Source organism: Podarcis muralis, chromosome 4 (assembly GCF_964188315.1).
Source record: "Podarcis muralis chromosome 4, rPodMur119.hap1.1, whole genome shotgun sequence".
NCBI lineage: Eukaryota > Metazoa > Chordata > Lepidosauria > Squamata > Lacertidae > Podarcis > Podarcis muralis.
The window spans coordinates 77,776,800-77,799,247 of record NC_135658.1 but is presented as its reverse complement, the minus strand read 5'-3'; the positions used below and the strand labels follow the sequence as shown (position 1 = coordinate 77,799,247).

At 43.9% G+C, this 22,448-nt stretch overlaps 1 protein-coding gene across 7 annotated transcripts in view; it reads left to right on the top strand.

Moving 5' to 3' along the window:
- Window positions 1-22,448, top strand: part of ST6GAL2 (ST6 beta-galactoside alpha-2,6-sialyltransferase 2) — a 74,004-nt gene that overhangs the window by 38,224 nt on the left and 13,332 nt on the right. For 5 of the 7 annotated variants that reach the window (XM_077927623.1, XM_077927622.1, XM_077927624.1 and 2 more), the window contains 4 exons: window positions 3,379-4,380; window positions 14,066-14,163; window positions 16,562-16,663; window positions 19,474-19,648. In XM_077927623.1, the coding sequence (XP_077783749.1) occupies window positions 3,384-4,380; window positions 14,066-14,163; window positions 16,562-16,663; window positions 19,474-19,648 (1,372 nt within the window). In that variant the 5' untranslated portion in view covers window positions 3,379-3,383. Of the gene's footprint in view, window positions 1-3,378; window positions 4,381-14,065; window positions 14,164-16,561; window positions 16,664-19,373; window positions 19,405-19,473; window positions 19,649-22,448 lie in introns of all 7 variants that reach the window. The other 2 variants (XM_028727978.2, XM_077927626.1) reach the window with 2 other exon arrangements.

Here is a 22,448-nt window from a genome sequence, read left to right as displayed (position 1 = left end):
ATTTGGATTTCAGGAGCCAGGATTCCATGCTGATAATAATAACTCGCGCACTTTCAAGATTTCATGTTGATGGAACAGTTCTTGCTAGAGAACGGTTTACTTGGAAAGGAATTCACTTGAACCTCTTGTGCCACAATGATACATTTGCATCACTCCTATTCGTTGCAGCATAACTTTCTGGTGGATTGGTCTCATAGTTTTTGATTTGAAAATTTAGCTCATCTCCTTGGCTAGCAGAACTCTCACACTCACATGGTGTTGCTCCCTGAAGAAGGGCTGAATCACAGTTGCATGTTGAGCACTTGCAGTCCTAACCTCCTGTTCAGAGTGCTTTAGGGGATTAGTAATTGACAGAATCACTGTCAACCTGGTGGGAAGGCTCCTTCTCCGCTATTGAGGCTTTGCCAAGCCATGTGGGGAGATCCCACCTGTGGAAATCCGTGAAGTGGAGTGCGGTGGATTTCTGCTGGCTTTGGATCTGCTAGATCCACAGCCCCAGGGATTTCCCCCCAAAGGGCCTGATAAAATAAAGCCCACCTTCTGTGCCGGCTGTTATAACTGGCAGGGCTTCAGATGTAACAGTGGACTCACCACTCTGCTCCCAGACGGGTTAGAATTGCTGTGTCCCTCTCTCATCCTCCAATTACTCACACTGACTCACAGGCTGTGAACTGGCCCTAATGCGGGGGTGGGGGAGTCTGCGATGATATGAAACCTCTCTGTGGTTTCTGATACATGTAGATCATTACCGGATGGTGCGGACTGCAAGTGATGAACACTTACATGTGAACAGGGGTTTTAGAAATCATAGTTTTGTACCCATTCCCCCTGAGACTGGAGAGGAGGAAGCTGACGGGCAGAATCGCCCCATGGGCTAGTTTTTAAGCACGAAAGCAGCCAGGTGTGGGCTGGCTGAGATTGTTGGGGGAGCACCCCATTCACCCCAATGGACCAGCCTCCACTGGCTTGAGGGATTTGTTTTGGGTTTGCTTTGAGGTTTCTGCTATGTTAGGTTTGAGGAAAAATGACTGGTACTTTTCGGATTGTGCTTTTACAAACCAGATCCTGGTTCGTAACTGGATGCTTCTTTATAACCATTTGCTAAAAGTTATTTCGAAAGAAAAATTAATGCTATGTCGAATAATAACAAAACAAAGCAGTACCATGGCGTTCAATACAAATGGCCGTATCGAACTGCATAGTGCTAGCAATGTATTAGAGAACTCAGAGTGAATCATGCTGCTTGCGCATGAATGTTGGTTGCGAATTATTCCTTTATATGGCACTGAAACGGAGAGGTGACCTTTTGTAACACTCAGTTTGTGCAAACCTGAAGCGTATATCGTGTTGATTTCTAGCTTGTTTCATAATTTCTGTCTGCTTTCCCTTCTGTTCTTTCAGTTTTCTATTTTTTATCAGCTTTCTCAAATCAGTTGCTTTTAGATGATCTGCACACCTACATGAGATGGGCAAACACAGATCAGCTGTTGCATGAATATGCGCTCATAAGGAAGGCCGAAAATTTACTTAAATGCTCTATTTTGCACTGGAGGCAATTGCCTTCTGCATGGTACAGCGCCGAAATGTGTGCCCGGGAATGTGCCTCAATGTCACAGAATAACACCTTTTTAACAATCTCTCATCTCTGCCTGAACTCACAGGTGAAATACATCTCTTCTTCTCTTAACTCATGCAGGGATGTCCAGGTGTAATTGTATCATGTAAATTTTAATTTCTTCTAAGATCAGTTGCGTTCTCAAAGAGCAGTGTCAGAGAGTAACTCCTGGCAGTCTCTAGTTCAAAGAAAGGCTTCTAATTATATGATGGGGGAGTATTAAAAGCCACATAACAGCTGCAATGCAGTGTGTCTGTGTGTCTGCGCTTTGAAGAGAATCTTCCTTTGCTTTATGCTGGTTCTTTAATACCACAAGAACTTTTTCCACCTAGGTTGCAGAGTTTTCCCATCAAGTTTGAATTCCCAACACCATGGGAATGTCTGGCCACAGAATTCACAACCCCTGCTAACCCTGAGACGAACTTCCAATTGAAAAGCTGCAATATCCTTCCTCCCTTTCTCTTGAGGGAAGAAAAGGGCCTATTTAACATAACAGTGCCTAACGTAGAACATCAACTTGAACTGTCCTGACCTCATAGCTGTGTGTCTTTATATGGTTTTTCTTAGCAATGGAGAACCTTGACAATACAAAGTCCTGAAAGAGAGGAAAGCTTGAAAAGGATAAAGACTCTTCTTCCACTCAGCTCCCCTCCTGTAATAAATAGGAGGCCTAGTTTAGAGACATTAAAAGTGCCTTCTGTTGCAAAACAATGGGAGTTGTGACACAGGGGCTGCAGTCAGCCACTTGAATAGGATCAAAGGAGGATGAAAGCTCCTTCAGCAGCACAGTATTTTCACTAGAGAATATCCTTTGTTTTAATGCAGGCTGAGAATCACGCAGTCAATTCTTGGGAGTCTTAAGGAAGCATGACTGCCACACTGCCACTTATTTAGGATACCAGAATTGTCATAAAAAACCCAACTCCTAATAATAGTTAACATTTATATTCTTCTCTTTAAGTTATGTGCTTCTTTGGCATAACACTTTCAACATCCCTGAGACGTAGGACGGTTTAATCCCTAAATTGCAAATTGAGACAATGGCTTGCATAAAGCTACCTTGGTGACTGAAATTCTGGACTAAAATTTGAACCAGGGAATTTTTTTATTCATAGCTGTGCCTATTAACCTGCTCTTGCCTTCAATCTGAAATTCAGAAAAGAACCTGCATGGGGACTGTGCTAGATATGTTAACTGTTCTGAGATATACAGTATTCTGTCTTGATGAGACTAAATTAGATTTTCTACAGACCTGTTTTAGCCCTTGAATTCTGCCATTTGTATAACGTCGACAAATGAGTCAAAAACCCACTGTAATAAAATGTCTTAAACTTGCAGAGCACTGTGGACACATGTCTCATGTGGAATAGTAAAGATTTGCATGGGCCCTTCAGTTCCATAAATGTATGCGTAAGTGTGTGTGTGTGTGTGTGTGTGTGTGTGTACCCTTGTTTGAAAGTTTGAAGCTGATTGTCACTTGTCAATATAAATTTTAGTTCAGCAGGAGTTGATCTTGCTATGGTTTGCAGAGCAGCATGCAAAATGTGCTTAAAGAGGGACATTATGCTGTGTTGCCCTGAAAAATTGACATTATGCCACAAATATCCTAGGTGTGATATCTGTTGTTGAGGAAAACAATTTACCTACCGATAAGTGTTCCTACGTTGCATAGTTTTCGCCACATTATCATTGACCTTAGAGTTGTTTGTTTCTGTCCTACCTTGAGAGACGTTCTTTGCTAATACTGAATCTTCTTATTCCAGGTTTGATGCTCCTTCACTGGGCCTTTAGCATACGGCAGAATAGGCACAGAGTTGCCATGAAACCTAACTTGAAGCAATGGAAACAACTCATGCTGTTTGGAATATTCGCGTGGGGTCTCCTGTTCCTGGTTATCTTCATCTATTTCACAGATAGCAACACGGCTGAAGCAGTTCCAAGCTCCTTCTCCTACACTGAGACTAAAAGGCTTTTGCCCATTCAAGGCAAGCAGCGAGCTATCATGGGAGCCATGCACGACCCGTCCTTCTCTGATACAGCTGATGAGAACGATCTGCTTCTCGGCAAAGACGTCTCGGGTTCACTTAAATCGGGGACTGGGAGCATTAAAAAATGGGCTGACCTAGACGATGGCTTTGAAAGTGAAGAGGAATTTTTCCCTCCACAATTAGGAAGAAAATCAAAAAGTGCTTTCTATCAAAGGTCTGGTGATTATTTATTTGCTGCTGGTCAGCGTCGGTCACAGAGCAGTATTCAGAGAATAGGGAGATTAGTCTCAGCAGAGGGGGCGGATCAGAAGAGCAATGCCTTGCAGGATAATTGGCTCCCTCAAAGGAAGAAAAAGAAAAGACATGCAAGACACAGGAGAGGCCAGATGTTTGAAGAGTCTAATGAATGGGATGGAGTATATTCCACAATGTCGAAATCTTTCCTCTACAGGCTTTGGAAAGGGAACGTCTCCTCTAAGATGCTTCTCCCTCGCCTGCAGAAAGCAAGGAAAGGTTACCTGGATACTAATAAGCATAGGGTGCACTTCAAAGGGAAGCGAAACCTCAAGTTGACTTCAGATCAACTCCTCTGTGAGCTCAAGGAACGTGTGGACGTCAGGACCATCGATGGCAAAGAAGCTCCCTTTTCTATCCTCGGATGGGAAAGGAGGGTCCCCAAAGTTTCTCTGAGCAAGCTGTACCCACGTGGGTTTGGTAGCTGTGCTGTCGTCATGTCCGCTGGCTCCATCCTGAACTCTTCTCTAGGGGATGAAATAGGTGAGTGGAAGGATCTCGACAAAATGTGCAAAACCAGGTACATGTGGACCAGGACTGCCCATAATAACATAGAAAGAAAGAGAGCCCTGATAGGTCAGATCAAGGCCTATCAGCTTGTTCCCCTTGTTGGCCAATAGATGTCTCTTAGGAAGCTCACAAGCAGGCCAGGAGCCCAATAGCCCTCTTACACTCATTCCCCAGAAAATGGTATTCAGAAGCATACTGCCTTTGAAGCTGGGAGCCACATATAGCCAGCATGATTTGTAGCCAATGATGGACTTAAAGGTAAAGGGACCCCTGACCATTAGGTCCAGTCGTGGCTGACTCTGGGGAGCCGGCATACAGCTTCTGGGTCATGTGGCCAGCATGACTAAGCTGCTTCTGGTGAACCAGAGCAGCCCACGGAAACGCTGTTTACCTTCCCGCCAGAGTGGTACCTATTTATCTACTTTCACTTTGACATGCTTTTGAACTGCTAGGTTGGCAGGAGCAGGGACCGAGCAATGGGAGCTCACCCCATTGCGGGGATTCGAACCGCCGACCTTCTGATCGGCAAGCCCTAGGCTCTGTGGTTTAACCCACAGCGCCACCCGTGTCCCTATGATGGACTTAATCCCCCATTAATTTGACCACCAACCTTTTCAAGTCACCTGAGCTAGTGATCATCAGTGCATCTTATGACAGGGTATTCTATAAATTAACTAGATTGTGTGCTTGGCGTTTCAAGAAGATGTTAATAAAATCCTTCACCAAAGGCTCCTGAGTGAGCTTAGCAGCCATGGGATAAGAAGACAGGTTCTCTTATGGATTGGTAACTAGAAGAGGAAGCAGAGAGTAGGAATAAATGGGCAATTCACATACTGGAAGGGTATAAGAAATGGGACTTTCCCAAGGATGTGTTCCTAAATGATATGGAGTTAGGGTGGAGCAGTGCGGTGGCCTAGTTTGCAGAGTATTAGGAGGGAGCAGGCATTAAAATAAAACGACAAACAGGGTTCATTGTGAGCAAGTGTAAAATAAGGCAATAAATTATAAATCTGCCGTGCTGATCATACTATACCTAGATAGGATTAGGGCCACCTAGTGCTTGAAGGCAGGAATTTTAGTTGCTTTTAGCTGGTGGTATTTTTTACATTTACGCACGTGGGATCTGAACTGGTGTTGACTGGCCAGGAACGAGACTTTTGGGTTGCAACGGATAACTCACTGAAAATGTCTGTGTTAATGTGTGTGGCATCTGTGAAAAGAGTAAATTCTCATGTTAGAGATTGGGAAAGGCATTAAAAATTAATCTGCCCCATCATAATGCTGTTAGATAAATCTGTGGCATGGCTGCACTTGGAAAGCTTTATACAGTTCTGGTTGCCACACCTCAAAAGCATATTGTAGAGCTAGGAAAAGTACAGAGAAGGGCAACCCAATTGATCAAGGGTTTGAGCAACTAGTGATGTTGGTTTTTAGAAATTATGCGTATGTAAATTACAGTAATTTGCATAAGGAAATGTTCTGATGCCCTACAGAATAATCTAATTTAGCACATTTATTTTACTTGTATTCAATAGACAAAATCAAAACTGCCAAACTTGCCTAATGATTTATTTGCAGTTAGCATCTATTCATCGTTACTTTAAGGAATGGAAAAATTTCCACAGATTTTTAGTTTACTTTTTATCTAGAAAATGTCCCTTTCCATCTCATTGGTAGAATCTTGCCCCATGGGAAACCTTTACAGTATTTGAGACTTTTTAGTTTAGAAGTGGTAAATACGGGTGGACTGATAGAGCTATAAAAAGTTATGCTGAGAGTGTGGCTAGAGATAAGTTTTCTCTCTCACACACCCATCATACTAAATCCCAGGGGTCATCAAATAAAGATGAAGCCAAGCTCATTGGTGTGATTTAAATCGAGTGTGACGCTGCAGTATATTGGTCAAAAAGCCGCAGTTCCATAAAGAAGGTAAAGGTAAAGGACCCCTGGCTGGTTAAGTCCAGTCGAATTCTTTTGAACTGCTAGGTTGGCAGGGACAAAGCAACGGGAGCTTACCCTGTAGCGCGGATTCGAACCGCCAACCTTGCGATCGGCAAGCTTAAGAGGCTCAGTGGTTTAGACCACTGCGCCATTCATGTCCCTATGCAACAGACCCTGCTGTGTGAAATGAAGGTTAGAAAATGGGACAGGAGAGCTAGCGTTATAGTCAGGAAAACTCATGTAATAAACGCTATATCTGAATGCACCCCTAATCAACACGCCTGTGTTCCATCCTGAGTGTGATCTGTTAGATGTAGACTGTGGAGGTTTGCTCCAAATTGTGGAGTGAGCTAGAATCCTCCCTAATCCCTGGTAAAGGCTAAGGAGGAAAAGGGAAGAAATGTTTTGTCACTTCAGTTCCTGAACACCAAAACAATGTTCTTCCCACAGATTCTTTAAAATGAACTCTGGGTTAATCCTCTAGACTAGAGCCATTCATATTTTCATATCCAGATAGGTTTCCCTTTAAATCTCTTAGGATGAAGTAGAACTACTCTCATTATCCAACTACTTTAATAGGCTTCCTGCTCAGAACATGTGCCAAAGCTGTCCTGGTAGCTTCCAGTCAGGGTAGCTTCCAGTTTCAAAAGATAATCCCACTAGTTTGAAAACCTACCAGGTGTGAGAGCTCCACAGGTTCTCTCCCCTGCCTTTTCCTCACAGATAACGAAGCAAAATATTTCCTTTTTCTAGTTTGTGTTTCTACCAAACTGCGAGTTCAGTATCGAAGAAGCTGTTTTGTTTGTTTGTTTTAAGGGTTTTTGGAAGGCATGTTGACCTTTACCTTGCGAAAAGGCCGAGATGCCTCCGAATCAGTGACCTTTTGACGCCATAAGAAGTAACATTTTTGTCTCCCATATACCCAGTTTTAGTGGTCACTCAGTGTGCCCATACATTGTAGTTGTGGAACTCTCCAGTTGCCCACCCACAGTACTTCCAGGTCACCTCTCCCTCTCCCTCTCCCTAGTTGACCTAGTTTTGCTTACTAAGAAAATAATGTTCCTCTAGGTGACCTTCTTGTCGAGTATTCATCATTTGCTTGCACAAAGCTTTTTCAAAGGTTAAGCAACGCCTGCTCTTTCTTGATAATTTATTCTGATTTGCATGCAAAGAGGTTATGAGTATTCCCATCAATTGGTCATTTATTCCACTCTTTTTAATAATTCTCCCCATCGTGTTCCCAACAGCAAAAAGCCAGTTTACTGTTGTTGTTGTTTGTTTGTTTGTTTGTTTGTTTTAAAAAATGTGTTGTTGTTTTTTGGAGTGCCGGAGCACTTTAATTGCACAAATTTAATTTTCCAGCTGAATCCCTCCTGCAAAATATTGACAATCTGGAGGCAACCTTGTTACATTTTAAACGCTTATTTGCATGCACAACCAGAGTAAATGACAGATTCCCTCTTCCCACCTTTTCATTGCAAGCTTGCATGTGAAACAGTGAGTCATACGTAGCCATGCTAATGATTGAGAGGTATGGCGCCCCAGGGTGATGCCTAGCCTTGATTGATTGATTTAACCCAGAATAAAAGAGCGTGATACAAAGTGTTTATCCTGGGCTCGTTCTTGTGTCTTACTTCTCCTATTTCACAGAATCCCACGGATCAGCGACATTCTGCCCCAGCCCCGTTCTCTTAACACAGATGCGTATATTAACAATGGACTTCCCTTCTCTTCATGTAGGAGGCTGGATCTGTTGCTAGGGGGATTCTAGAGGGAGGGAGAGCCTATTGCAGTGAGATGCTCCACAACGACTGCCCTGCCGCATTTGCCATAAGCGAAACGGGTGTAAATGTGAAGCCGTCATGACTCTGCCAAGAATTTATAAGGCATTATGAGAATGCGTGCTGTCATGTTCACCTCATGGCAGCCTGACTTTTGTTCTGCTTTCTTGTTCTGTTCTAGAAGAGCCTCGGCTTTCGTTCTTTCGACGAAAGAAATATCCGTGGTTATTGTCAAATTATTATTATTATTATTATTATTACTACTACTACTACTGCGATCATCAACAACAACCTGGAGGCACACTGTTCATGTTCCCTCCAGAATCCCCCTAGCAACAGATCCAGGCTCCTACATGAAGAGAAGGGAAGTCCATTGTTAATATACGCATCTGTGTTAAGAGAACGGGGCTGGGGCAGAATGTCGCTGATCCGTGGGATTCTGTGAAATAGGAGAAGTAAGACACAAGAAAGAGCCCAGGATAAACGGTGGGAAGAGGGAATCTGTCATTTACCCCCCAACATCAAGATGCGTTTTAAAAATTCCAGAGACTTAATGCGTCACTCAGTATCCTCTCTTATTGCTTCGTTTATGTGCCTCCAGGTTGTTGTTGATTATCGCAGTAGTAGTAGTAATAATAATAATAATAATAATAATAATAATAATAATAATAATATGATGTAGTATTTATGTGGTCTATTTCAATAGCTCAAAGCACATTTTTCTTGCACATTCACCTCAGCAGTCTCGGGTTATAGTGTTTGGCTGTAATTCCTCTGAGGGAATCACAAGTCACACAGCACCTGTTTCTTCCACCCCAGCTCCCTCTTGCCACTCTTCTGTTTCTTTCATAGACTTGCCACTCTTTCCCTTCCTTTCCTGACCCTGGTGATGATCCCTGAGGACTTCCTACTTTGGGGAGTGAGCTGCTGTCACTGCCACCTCTTTCCCCTTCCCTAGCCATTGGGGATAGAGAGCAGCAGAAAGGGGTGGGGTGGGGGGAGACCAGCTCTTCTCATCCCACCTGCACACAAGCTTCCTTTAATTCTTCTTATGTTCTTATTTATTGAATCGTCTGATTCACTCAGTCTGAAATAAGACACTCTGCTTCACACCTGAGGGTGTTCTTTCCCTGGCATTGAACTCTGATAAAGCCTCCTGCTGGTCTAAGTGGAGAACGCAGAGGGGGATTTGAGCTAGCCTACTGTACAGAGTATGTGTGGGTTAAACCACAGAAGACAGGACTTGCCGATCGGAAGGTTGGCGGTTCGAATCCCCGCGACGGGGTGAGCTCCCGTTGCTCGGTCCCTGCTCCTGCCAACCTAGCAGTTCGAAAGTACGTCAAAGTGCAAGTAGATAAATAGGTACCGCTCTGGCGGGAAGCTAAACGGCGTTTCTGTGCGCTGCTCTGGTTCGCCAGAAGTGGCCTAGTCATGCTGGCCACATGACCCGGAAGCTGTACGCCGGCTCCCTCGGCCAATAAAGCAAGATGAGCTCTGCAACCCCAGAGTTGGCCACGACTGGACCTAATGGTCAGGGGTCCCTTTACCTTTACCTTACTGTACAAAGTTAGCATTTGCATTTGTTGCTCCACCCACTTTCACCTTTGGCTCCACCCACCCGTTATCTGGCCCTTGGAAGATTTTCCAGAAGGAAATGGGGCCCTCAGGCTGCAAAAGTGCCTCACCTTTGACTGAAGCCTGTCAGTTAACTATGAAGTTGTTGTGCATTGTGCAGGAAGGGTTGTAGGTATAAACTCCCATAGTATCTAAGGCATCTAGACTGCTGGCAGTGGGAAACACCAGGATGATCTGGAATTATTGGGAGTGCAGTGGTACCTCTGGTTATGTATCCTTTGGGATACGCACGCGGCAAACCCAGAAGTATTTTTCCGGGTTTCACCGCATGCGCAGAAGCACTCTACTATGCCATGCGCATGCGCAGAACAGGCACCTCTGGTTGCAAAAACCTCGGGATCTGACCGGAGCTCCGGAACGGATCCTGTCCGCAACCGGAGGTACCTCTGTATTTTCACACTACCTGGAAACCTGAATGTCATTAAAAATATATATATATATATATATGAAAAACAGATTTCCCCACCCTGCACTTGGAGGATGAAAAACAGAATGCAAACTACGCCTGTAGTAGTGGCCAGACTCTTATCAGTGGAAAGAAGATAAAACTCAGACAATGCCACTTGGTAAGAATTAAGTCCTGCTTTAATACTTCCTTCTCTGGTTGATAGTGACTGTTCTGCAGTGCGACACTCTCAGGAAGCGTGATCATAGGTCCGGGAGCCAAGGATTATAACCTGAAGCAGTATTTTTTAAAAAATATATATGGGCTGAAAGTGGGCAGAGGTCAACTGATGATGGGTCCTTGAGGTCTTCAAAGGAAGACAGCCTGGTTAACTAGCAGGGCAGAGCAAACCAAGACATGACAAGTCTTGGATCTCCAGATGTACCAGTAGACTTTGGGCGCCCCCTTCTGTTTTTGTGCTAGAAATGTGATATTTAGGTTTTACTTCTGAGCGTTGAAAGTGTGGTTTTTACAAAAAGGGATATATGCAGCAGGCTTGAATACGTTTTCTGAGAGTCCAGATGCTTTTATAGTGAGCTGTTTTAAGCAGAATAGCATCGTGGTTTTTTTATGATACAATTCTAGGACATGGTGTTCTTGTAACCTGAGGTGGTTTTCCAGGACTGTTTCTCAAATGTCCGTATCATAAATCTGAAACGGAATGTAATACTAAAGTTAAGAGTAATGCCATTTTATACAGGGTTGTGAGTTTTTTAAACTGTAGGTGTAACATCTGCTAGCACTTGGTCTGCAAGAAACTTTGGATTTGTTGTGGTTATTCAGAGCTTAGAATTTTCTAACAACATTGCTTCTAAAGTAGAAGTTATCAAATTGCAAATGTGCTAAAGGAAGAAAAGTAGACTGGTGACCAGCATTAGAAATTCAGATATATAAGCTATGTACCAAATGGCTCCTTAAACCAGGGTTACAGTCGCCTAAACAGAATGCCTAGTTGCCCTTTTAGGACCAGACGGCTGAAAAGTCGTATTTTTCAATATGACTTTTTGGTTCCTGAAATTCATTCTGATCAGATAGAATTCTACAGGATGTGTTGCTAGTGTGTGAAAACAGGCAAGATCCACGGATCCCCAAGCATGCACTTCCAGATGGTGGAGACGTCAGGTGCCATCGTGGCACCTAGGCATCTTCACTTGGTTGCAAGTGGCCGGTAAAGGTAAAGGGACCCCTGATCATTAGGTCCAGTTGTGACCGACTCTGGGGTTGCAGCGCTCATCTCACTTTATTGGCCAAGGGAGCTGGCGTACAGCTTCCGGGTCATGTGGCCAGCATGACTAAGCCGCTTCTGGCGAACCAGAGCAGCGCACAGAAACACCGGTTACCTTCCTGCCGGAGCAGTACCTATTTATCTACTTGCAGTTTGGTGTGCTTTTGAACTGCTAGGTTGGCAGGAGCTGGGACCGAGCAACGGGAGCTCACCCCATTGTGGGGATTCGAACCGCCGACCTTCTGATCGGCAAGTCCTAGGCTCTGTGGTTTAACGCACAGCGCCACCTGCACAAGTGGCCGGTAAGGTAAAGGTAAAGGAACCCCTGCCCATACGGGCCAGGCGTGTCCGACTCTAGGGTTGTGCGCCTATCTCACTTAAGAGGCCGGGGGCTAGCGCTGTCCGGAGACACTTCCAGGTCACCAGCGTGACATCGCTGCTCTGGCAAGCCGGCACCAGCGCAGCACACGGAACGCCGTTTACCTTCCCGCTATAAAGGGGTACCTATTTATCTACTTGCACTTAGGGTGCTTTCGAACTGCTAGGTGGGCAGGAGCTGGGACCGAGCAACGGGAGCTCACCCCATTGCGGGGATTCGAACCGCCGACCTTCTGATCAGCAAGTCCATGCGATCGGCAAGTCCTAGGCACTGAGGTTTTACCCACAGGGCCACCCGCGTCCCTTCTAAGTGGCCGGTAGCCAGGTGCAAAATGCACCTGGCGAATATCGAACGCTGCTGGAGACCAAATTGGAAGTAGATATTACCATTTATTGTCCTTGCAAGCATGGCACTGCTATGTGTCACAGTAAAGGAGGGGCGAGGAACTGGACCTGACCAACAGAATACATTGTTATCTCCCACATCCTAGGGCCAAGTGTGACAGTTGAGTGGGACTGCAGCACCCACCAGTCACATGATGTTGCAGTAACATTAGGTGACATGTTTTTGCTCACGAGGTTTGAAATCAAACAGCAGACAAAGGCACAGCTTGCAAAATGACAGCAATCAGCTGATGGTTGGGTCTTGTGAATCACTATGCACAGGGCTTTTGAAGACCCAACCGTAAACTGATGGTCGGTGTCTGGCCAAACCTCTTTTACCTGGCCCACCTGACATCAGGTGTAGGGCAGGTGAGCTTGTCTAAAATGGCCTGCAGTCAAGAGTCCCCCCCTCATTGTTGTAGCAGAGCAATATTCCGTTTGTTTGCATTCACCGCTAATCTTCAGATACTATTATTTAGAGTGCAAGACTTTGCATGTCTAGTCTGCACTAGGTCCATTTTGTTTCAGTGGGACTTACATAGAATTCCACCCAGAGATTGCACTTGTAAAAAAAAAAAATCTCTTAAGAAATCAGCACCAATGAATGCAGCAAGAAGCTGCTCTTCATCTAAGGTTCCAGCTTGCACTTCTGCAACTCAGTAGGTGGCCAAGGGAGAAGCATAGCCAGTGAGAAGGACCACAGACTCAGACTGTGAATGAAAGATATTAAACACTTTATTGATATATAATGAATGGGAAGCAATTGATGTGCTCAAAGCAATTTGCAAAACACAGCAATTCAAAATAGAAGAAAGTACCAGGCAATTCAAGAATGTGGAGTGATTGAGAAAGCAAGTACTAATTAAGCAATTAGTAATAAAGCGATTTCAAACATACTGATTTCTAGACCCCTTCCCATCTAATTTGATTCCAGAACACCACAGCGTTTCCCCATAGCTCCCAATCCAGAGTGGTGTGTCTAGGGATCTTTCCAACAGGGTCACGCAAAACACACAAAAAGTGTGGGGAGATGAAACAACCCCTGGGCGTCCAGCAAGATTGGAATGAACATTTGGAAAACAGCAAATCTAGGGTAAAACAGAACCCCAGTAAAAACTGGACTGCTCCTACAACTACTGCAGGCATAAATGAACCCTGTAAGAGCAATTGGGGGCGTAAAAGAGCTTCATTTTTCATCCGCCAAACATTTTTCCTTGTAATTATCAGAGAGGGAACCAGACCTCTGCATCAGTTTGGAACTGAGTCCAAAGATGGAAATCCTCTGCCTTCTGTACAGGCTCAGGATTCTCCAGAAAAAATTAGAGAAATCCTTGCTGTAGGCTTCTTGTGCTGTGCCAACCTGCTTGTTGTGGCCAGCACTGCACTTAAATTTTCAAATCCATTCTTTTAAAAAATCACCACCACAAAAGTGGCAGAAACTTGCCCCTACCCCTCAGTTTTCATGAGAATATTTTATGGAAAGTGGCTTAGGGGAGAGGTGATTTCATCCCAGTGTAAATAACAGCAAACCTCTCTCTCTCAAAAACAACAACCAAGCATATTTTGACTCATTCACCTACTGCGTTCTTCACACATTCATTCCTTGTCCAAGTGCCAAGATACCACACAGGAAATCAGTTCTCAGCAGAAGTTGCTCACAGCTTGCTTGCGAAGAGCCTGGGTTTCTTGTCACTGATGCTACTCATTTTATTCCCTCACTTGCTCCCTTCATGTGTGCTGACTACAGTGGTTCTTGGAGCCCAGCAGGAAGGGGTCGATGCTTACTTCCAAGTAAACATGCAAATGATTGTACTACACGATGACTCTTGTCGGTTACTCACCTGAATGTCCTTTCCTCTGACTTTATAGACTCCCATGATGCCGTCTTGCGATTCAACTCTGCTCCAACAAATGGATATGAAAAAGATGTCGGAAATAAAACAACCATGCGCATCATTAATTCCCAAGTAAGGCACTTGAACATCTGCATACTTGTATTGTTTTCCGTATGTCGCAACTCCTAGAACTGAACCAGAAATCCCGGGGAATTATGCTTTGATTTTAAATAACAGGCCCCAGCTTTCATCATTGCTGGGAACTGTTAACGTGTCCAGCAGTGCTTCCTAAAGATTACATACCAAGGGGAGGAAAGAGGTGACGGATTAGGTGCTGTAGCTCCTTGTCTTTTGTCCCTCTCCCCTGCCTCCCAAACTGTGGTCCATGGGGTACCAGTGGCCCACAAGCTTTTTATTCAGGTGGTTGCTGGTGTGTTTGGATTTGTGGTTTTAGATGGAGTATCCATCGTATTAAATATTCTCATTGATTTTTATTTTTATTTTCATTGTTTCTTTTATTATATTTCATTTTATTGTGTTGCAGTGTGAATTATAGGTAAAGGTAAAGGGACCCCTGACCATTAGGTCCAGTTGTGACCGACTCTGGGGTTGCGGCACTCATCTCGCTTTACTGGCCGAGGGAGCCGGCGTACAGCTTCCGGGTCATGTGGCCAGCATGACTAAGCTGCTTCTAGCGAGCCAGAGCAGCGCACGGAAACACCGTTTACCTTCCCGCCAGCGCGGTACCTGTTTATCTACTTGCACTTTGACGTGCTTTCGAACTGCTAGGTTGGCAGGAGCAAGGACCGAGCAACGGGAGCTCACCCCGTCGCGGGGATTCGAACTGCCGACCTTCTGATCAGCAAGTCCTAGGCTCTGTGGTTTAACCCACAGCGCCACCCGAGTCCCACAGTGTGGATTATATGGGGTTCAAATAGCAATACAATAAACCACACTAGATAAGAAATAAAAGAAGCAATAAAAGTACAGTGAGATATCATACAGTATCTTGCTAGTTCCGCTGGCAGTGCATGAGACTCTTCATCTCAGGGTGGTCGTGGGTTCGACCACCACGTTGGGCAAAAGATTTTTTCCTTGAAGGGTAGTTGGACTCAATGACCCTCGTGATCCAACTCTATGATGCCCTGTTATTGTAGTTGCTACAACAGGGAGACAAATCATTAATTGGTCCGCCAAGACCCTCGGAAATGTCAAGTGGCCTGTTGAGAAAAACGTTTGCAAACTCTTGGTCTAAGCCTCTCCTCATTCTTTTTTTGTAGTTTTATATGAAACAATATTTATTTATTAGGCTTCTTACTCACTCTTCCCAGGGCAGGTCACAGCTAACTAAAAATGCAACATTAATATAAGCTGAAATAGTCTTCAATCTACAAAAGAACTGCGGTAATGTTGCAGAGTTATGGTGACAGCATGTTCAACTGAGGTGGTTGATAGTGCAAAACGACAAGAACAAATAAGCAAGGTGTGGGAGGTGGAAATGATATAGATGCGGTGTTTGACAAAGTTGCATGACTATACTGAAGGAAGCACACACACACACAACCTGTCCATCTATATACATGTATATACAGTGGTACCTCGGTTGTTGAACGTAATCTGTTCCGGAAGATCGTTCGACTTCCGAAAATTTCGACAACCGAGGCGCAAAGGGCTTACTGCAAAGTCAATGGAGAAAATTGGGGGGGAAACCGCAGCGGACGCCGTTCGACTTGAGGCAATTACTTCCGGTTTTTCAGCGTTCAAAAACCAAAATGTTCAGCTTTCGAGGTGCTCGAAAACTGAGGTAGCACTCTGTGTGTGTGTATAATATAGATGATAGATAGATAGATAGATAGATAGATAGATAGATAGATAGATAGATATGCAGTGCCCTCTTGTGGTGGACACACTGTATGTTTACTTTTCAAAATGAAGGTTTATTTGTAAGGACAGTATTTTGATTTTTCGTTTCCTTATCTTTGAATTGAGGATGATAGCAACCTGTGTCTCACAGTCCGTCAATCCAATAATTCTTTTACGTGGGGTGGATGCATGATGTGGACAGCAAAACACATGTTCCATGCCTACCGCTCTATGTCATCACGAAAGGATAGCCAGAGACATTTGGGCAAATTTAACAAAAACCACCTGGACAGAAATTGCTTTCCTCTTCTCTTCTCCTGCCCCCCCTCAGCAATATATCTCAGCTTCGATAGCCTACATATCGTAGGGGTATTTAAAATGAGTGCCGTCGTCGCATCCTCTTTTTTAGCTCTTCAAAATATGGCAACCCTACACTGCAGGGATGGAGAATTTTAGACCCAGGGCTGATTGTGGCCATCTAGGCTCCTCTGTCCAGTCATCAGAACTTTCCCCAAGTTATACCCCCAACCCCCCCCCCCAAAAAAAGGCTGAGGGTTTTTTTTAGGGGGGGGTAGTATGTTGAGAGGTAATGCCATCACTTGATCTTATGAGGATGTTTCATAATCATTTGGAAATGTTTAAAATACGTGTGTTTTGTATTTTGCAGATTCTTACCAATCCTAAGCACCAGTTCACTGACAACCCCTTATATAAAGATGTTACCCTAGTCGCTTGGGATCCTGCACCCTATTCTGCAGATCTGACTGTGGTAAGTCAGCAGCCAGGATGAGTTCAGCACCCGCTGCAACCTCCTCATTTAAAAGCAACTAGGTTCAACAATGCCCTTTTTCAAACTGTGAGAGTGTTCCCAGGTCACAGATTTCCCATCGCAGGAAGCCTAAAACTAGGAAGTACTACAGAGAAGAGGCTGCTGTGCTACTGTTTAGCGCTGCTCTCACTGACTTGGGCCAGCACAATAAAAATGGTTTTGCTTCCGAACTGAAGCAAACCAAATTCCTACCCCATGTCTAGATGAGAGATACGTTTCCATGAAATCCACCCTAATCAGAGCACATTAAGTATTTGAACCAGCTTGTGTTGTCGTTTTAGGAGCTTAACTATGGAACAAGCAATAAAGAATGGGAAATAACCTAATAAACAGGCTCAACCTATCTGCCTTCTTTTCCCACCTGCGATCTTGACTAGCAGATAATTCCTGCTCCTTTTTAATCGGCTCCCTTAACTGTCTCTTCACAACAGACGCTCCCTGCCTGTCAATCCCTCTCTCACCATTTCCATCTAACTCTCCTGCTGCCCATTTTATTCTTCTCCACAGCTTTTTGGATATAATATGCCAGTTGATATTATACATGGGAGCAGCAGAACGTATTGCTATAATTTCTGCCGTTTACAGGGGAGCAGAGAGTAACACACCCACCCACACCCACACAGAGAGAGTGTGTGTGTTTAAAATTTATTGTGGAATTAATTTTTTTGCCAGCTTTATTATAAATATTTCATCTCTTGACACTAGAGGGAACCGTCTTATTGCACAGAACACAGGAAACTGCCTTATAGCTGCCCAGGGTGGCTAGGGAAACCCAGCCAGATGGGCAGGATATAATTAATAAAAATTATTATTATTATACCGAGTCAGATCATTGGTCTATGTAACTCAGCACTGCCTGCACTGATCGGCAGCATCTGTCCAGGGTTTCAGGCAGGAGACATTCCTTGGCCTAACGGGAGACGTTGGTGGCCTTTGGCATGCAAAACAGATGATCTACCACTTGAGCTACGTGACCAGTGTCTGCAAGTTTTTCCTGTTACTATGACCTTGCACAACCTTCCTTCCTTGTAGCACCTTCAGGTCCTCCCACCTCCCTGTTCCCACATCACCTGGTGCTTGTTAACTCAGTCATCCTGATCTAAGTGCCTGGCCACCTGTGATTATTTTCCTTCTCTTCTCTCTGCAAAAATTCATTTCTGTAGCTCAAGTGCTGCCACCAGCATACCTTATGAAAATTTAAGTTTGCAGGAGTTTAAATAATGCAAACAACTTGCGGGAGTTGTAAACATGCAAAGAAATCTGGAGTAACTGTGTTGCACTTGGGCTTTTTTTCTTCTTGTGTGGGTGGGGTAATGGGGCCTGCACATAGATTTATGGAAAGCAAAAGGGGGGGTCCTGTCCTAGCTGGGAGTAAAATCCTGTAGCACAATTCCTGTACGTATCATCCCACTGCCTGCAAGCCTACTACACCCTTGTGCAAATTAATTGAAACAAACAATGTAGTTGATTGTACAAAACTCACACCTACATGAACAAAACTCACATTAGTAACGGATATGACCTCTGTTATTTTTAAGCAGCATTTGAATACTGTTTGACATGGAGTCTACTAGTTTTGAACAGTCACTGTGGCTCTTCGGATCCCTGTACCACACTTGAATCAGCGCCTGAATGGACTTCTCCATAGTCGTACAATCTACAGCACGGAGACGACGTTTGCATATGGCCCATAAATTCTCAATGGGATTTACATCCGGCGAATTCCCTGGCCAATCAAGTACCTATATTTGCCACTCTGGCATGAATTTCTTCACCATTTTCAATGTGTGACGGGGGCTAGGTCTTCCTGCAATATCCCAGTACCGTCAGGATACCTCTTTTCCAGCTCGGGAATAACTCTCTTTCGTAGAACCTCAATATATTGTGGCAAGCGCATCATTCCTTCTGTTGGCTGCAGGCTTCCGACACCATAATGATCAACTGACTTTTCATGTTTGTTTTGAGTACAGGATTACGAGTAAGATAGAAAACATGCTTTGTTTCAATTAATTTGCACAATCCAATGTGCCCAGCATAGCTCTTGTGACATCTGGCAGAAAGACCTGTACCCAGAGCATGGACTAAGCATGGTACAGTCCTGCCCACAACTGGTGTAAACCCACCCTTTTACCTGCCATCGCATAGCAGGGACACACATTGGCTAGGTTTCACCATATAGCAGAACGTTCTCATTCCGAGAGCTGCCTGATGGTTCTCCCAGCTTGTTTACCATGGGAAAGCTTCACATAAGATTTGGAGTTTTGTCTGCTGAGCTCGAATTCTTCCCAGAGAAGAGGCTGGTAACTTAGGGCCTTGTGGGTGTTCTTGAACTGCAACTCCCATCATCCCCAGCTCCTGGATATGCTAACAAGGGCTGATGGGAATCAGAGTTCAGCAACATCTGGAGGAATGCAGATTGGCTGCACCTACGTTAGTGGCAAAGCCCAGTTCTTTGTCATCTAAAAGTCAATTGTAGACTACGCCCAGATATTTGTTGGGATTGATTAGCAGGCATTGAAAACTGTATCAGTTCTGCTGCTCTATCTAAACTGTCTGCGACATCAGGGCACCCTAACACATGCTAGTAAGAGTTGCAGAAATCCATATCCACTTTCTTCTATGCCTTGAAGGTGTGTTTTTATATCCACAGGGAGCTGACAAATGTGATGCTTTAGATGCAGGTTGGTATGTGTTTAGCACTCCCTAGAAAATGTCTGGTTTTTTGTTTGTTTTTTGTTTTCTCCCACCAGTGGTTTAAGCAGCCAGACTACAACTTGTTTACTCCCTATGCACTGCATCGCAGGAGGAATCCTAAACAGCCATTTTACATTCTCCACCCCAAATTTATATGGCAGCTCTGGGATATCATTCAGGAGAACACCAAGGAAAAGATACAACCCAACCCTCCTTCTTCAGGTTTCATTGGTAGGTGTGCTTATCGGTAGATTTCTTCATTAGCTGTGTCTGTAGAGTATATGCTGAAGTTTAGCATGTGCCGCTTGACTGTGGTGGTAATGAAATTTAATTTGGAGATGGATGGAAGAAGGGCATGCCGTTTAACAAATAAGTACCATATATACTATTAAATGCACATGTCTTATGAACTTTCCAGGAATGTGTATCTGCAGGACTTGGGAGAAACAAAGCTTTGTCTAAAACAATTTATTACTAAAGTATACTCCAAAATTTATATAAGCAGTAGACACAGAAGGCATTAACCAAGTCAAAGTCTACTACTATAACCAATATTCCAGCAGCAGGTTACAAAACAGTCTTCATTTTATGACCTGTACTGTACCAATGCCTTGAAAATGTCTCGTGTGTTCAGAATGTGAAACACTGATCAGAAGGAACTGTGCATTATCCCAAATCGTGCATGTATGGCAAGGACTTGCTTGGGTTCAGTTGCGTTTAATTGGGGGTATGAATGGAATGTGTTGGCACAGCAAGGTGAAATTGTGACTTGTGACCTCATCCGACATCAGGGACACCACAGTGATAGGTGCAACAAAAGCCCAACAGGACACTTTGAATATACAAGCCATATTCAGAGGAACAAAAAGCAAACCAATGATAAGAACACATAATGGCTTTTACACACCTGCTTTTCCTAGCTCTTGGCTCTGAACTGCAGATTCTTTTTACAACCCTCTGGCCCTGGTCCAAATCTACATGGTAGAGCAGTGCATAAGTAGCTCCAATCAGATAACGCTGTTAAGCACAGAGGAGCTAAACCTAGCTGTTCCCCCAATTCCCCATACGAAACAGTTGAGTGGCAATATTTGGAATATCTTAACTGGGGCAGCTGTATTGGATAGGAGAAGCAAGCGTGCAACAGTTGTATCTGCCCCTGATGCAGATCTCTAGCTGGATGGAGAGTTGAGTATATAAAAGGGAGATAGACGCAGGAATGAGACTTAACGAAAAATAAAGGTAAAAACTGAAAGCAAACATTTGATGCTTGTGTCACCACCGAATATGAAACATACACCACATCAATAACCAGATAACCATGTAATGGGCTTGAAAGTGGAAATTGTATAACTGTTTATTTGAGAGATGAGTGTCGAGGGCAGAGTCATACATCAGCATCTGATGCTATCAGTCAGCATAAATGTTTCAGGGATGAATTTTTCAGTGTGACTATACATCACCAAATCTCACAGAAGATTGCTGATTCAAGCTAATGCTGACGGACTGGAATAACTGATGTTGTGAATGCCAAGGGATGTAAATTAGAGAAGATTCTGCTGGGTTATTTGCAATACTAAAACCTTACATTTATGAACGAATATTCTCGGTGGCAAATTTCGGCATAAAAGAATGAAATAAATGAGGACTTGTCATAATGTGACAGACCTTTATTTTCAACAATACACACACACACAGAGAGAGAGAGAGAGAGAGAGAGAGAGAGAGAGAGAGAGAGAGAGGGAAGGATGTTAAAACTGACTTGTTTTCAAATGAGCTTGAAACTGCCTTTTTGTTAAAAGGCGGCGGGGGGGATCATTATTTCTTGGGGATGAAATAAAAATAAAAGTTCAGCCCATGTCCTTATTCACTGGATAGCTCAGGCTCATTCACATCCGTGGTCTAGATAGCAAAACTCAGTTTGAACTGCAAGGCATGTGATGCTTAGTGAACACCGTGCTTATCTCTAGTCAGGACCAGAAATGCTAATACCTGGACTTGAAAAGTGAAAGCAGGTCATAGCTGCCAATGTCGGAAACACTGGGATTGTGGGAGCTGGCCACATCTCTTCTTATAAAACAGGGATAGGTTTTGAGGAGTAGTTTTTCAGATGGCTAGGAGGTGACAAGTAGGAATGAGGAACGATATGCCACTGTGCACTCTTTACTTGTTTGTGTGTGAAGTGTGTAGAGCCAGAGGAGGACTGATGTATCACCAGATGCCCAAGTTACACCCCGCACAGAGGCGCTCTCATAAAGCCATGGAGCTCATTCGCAAAGTCTTACTGTGTGAAACACTCCAAAACGCTTACGCTTCCCCATCTCACTTTTTTAAAGCATTGCTGAGGACGACTCATTTTGCAGCAACACGGTCCATACCCTGTTCCCTTCTCCATTTTACTCCCATGGTCATAGGTCCAGATTTGCTCAAGTGTACATCTTATTGTATTTTTATTTCTGGCATTATTGTGTAGCAAAAAGCTTTTAAGGCAGTTTACAAAAACAAAGTGGTTTTTTGTTTGTGTGAAATGTGTTTGAAATAGGTCGATGTTTTCCCATCCTTCCCATCCCATCTGTGTTTGAGCCTTATGTTAAATGGTTGCTAATGGAAGTGCAAACTCAAAATAAGCTTTGGCAGCTGCTTTTTCCTCTGACTGTTTGGAATTTAGGACTAAATTCTGTTTGCGTGTTCACCTTTTGATCTCTCATAACTTTTAAAAGTATTGGTTTTGGCAGCCGATACGAGAGAGAGAGAGATGTTCTCTCTGTGACAGCTAATTGGTAAAGAAAGCTACTTTATATGTGCAATTCATTATCACACAAATACACTCACATTCACCTGATATTACGATCAATAAGCGGTGAACATACATGTGTGAACTGGCTTTCATGTCACTAGATTGTGTGCTAGTCAATCCATCCGTTGGTAGGCCTCTAACTAATGAATGTTTCAATGCTTTCAACTCTTTCAGTTTTCTAGTTTTGCCGTAAATTATCACTGCAGCACACATTTTAAAGTAAAGATGAACTCAGTT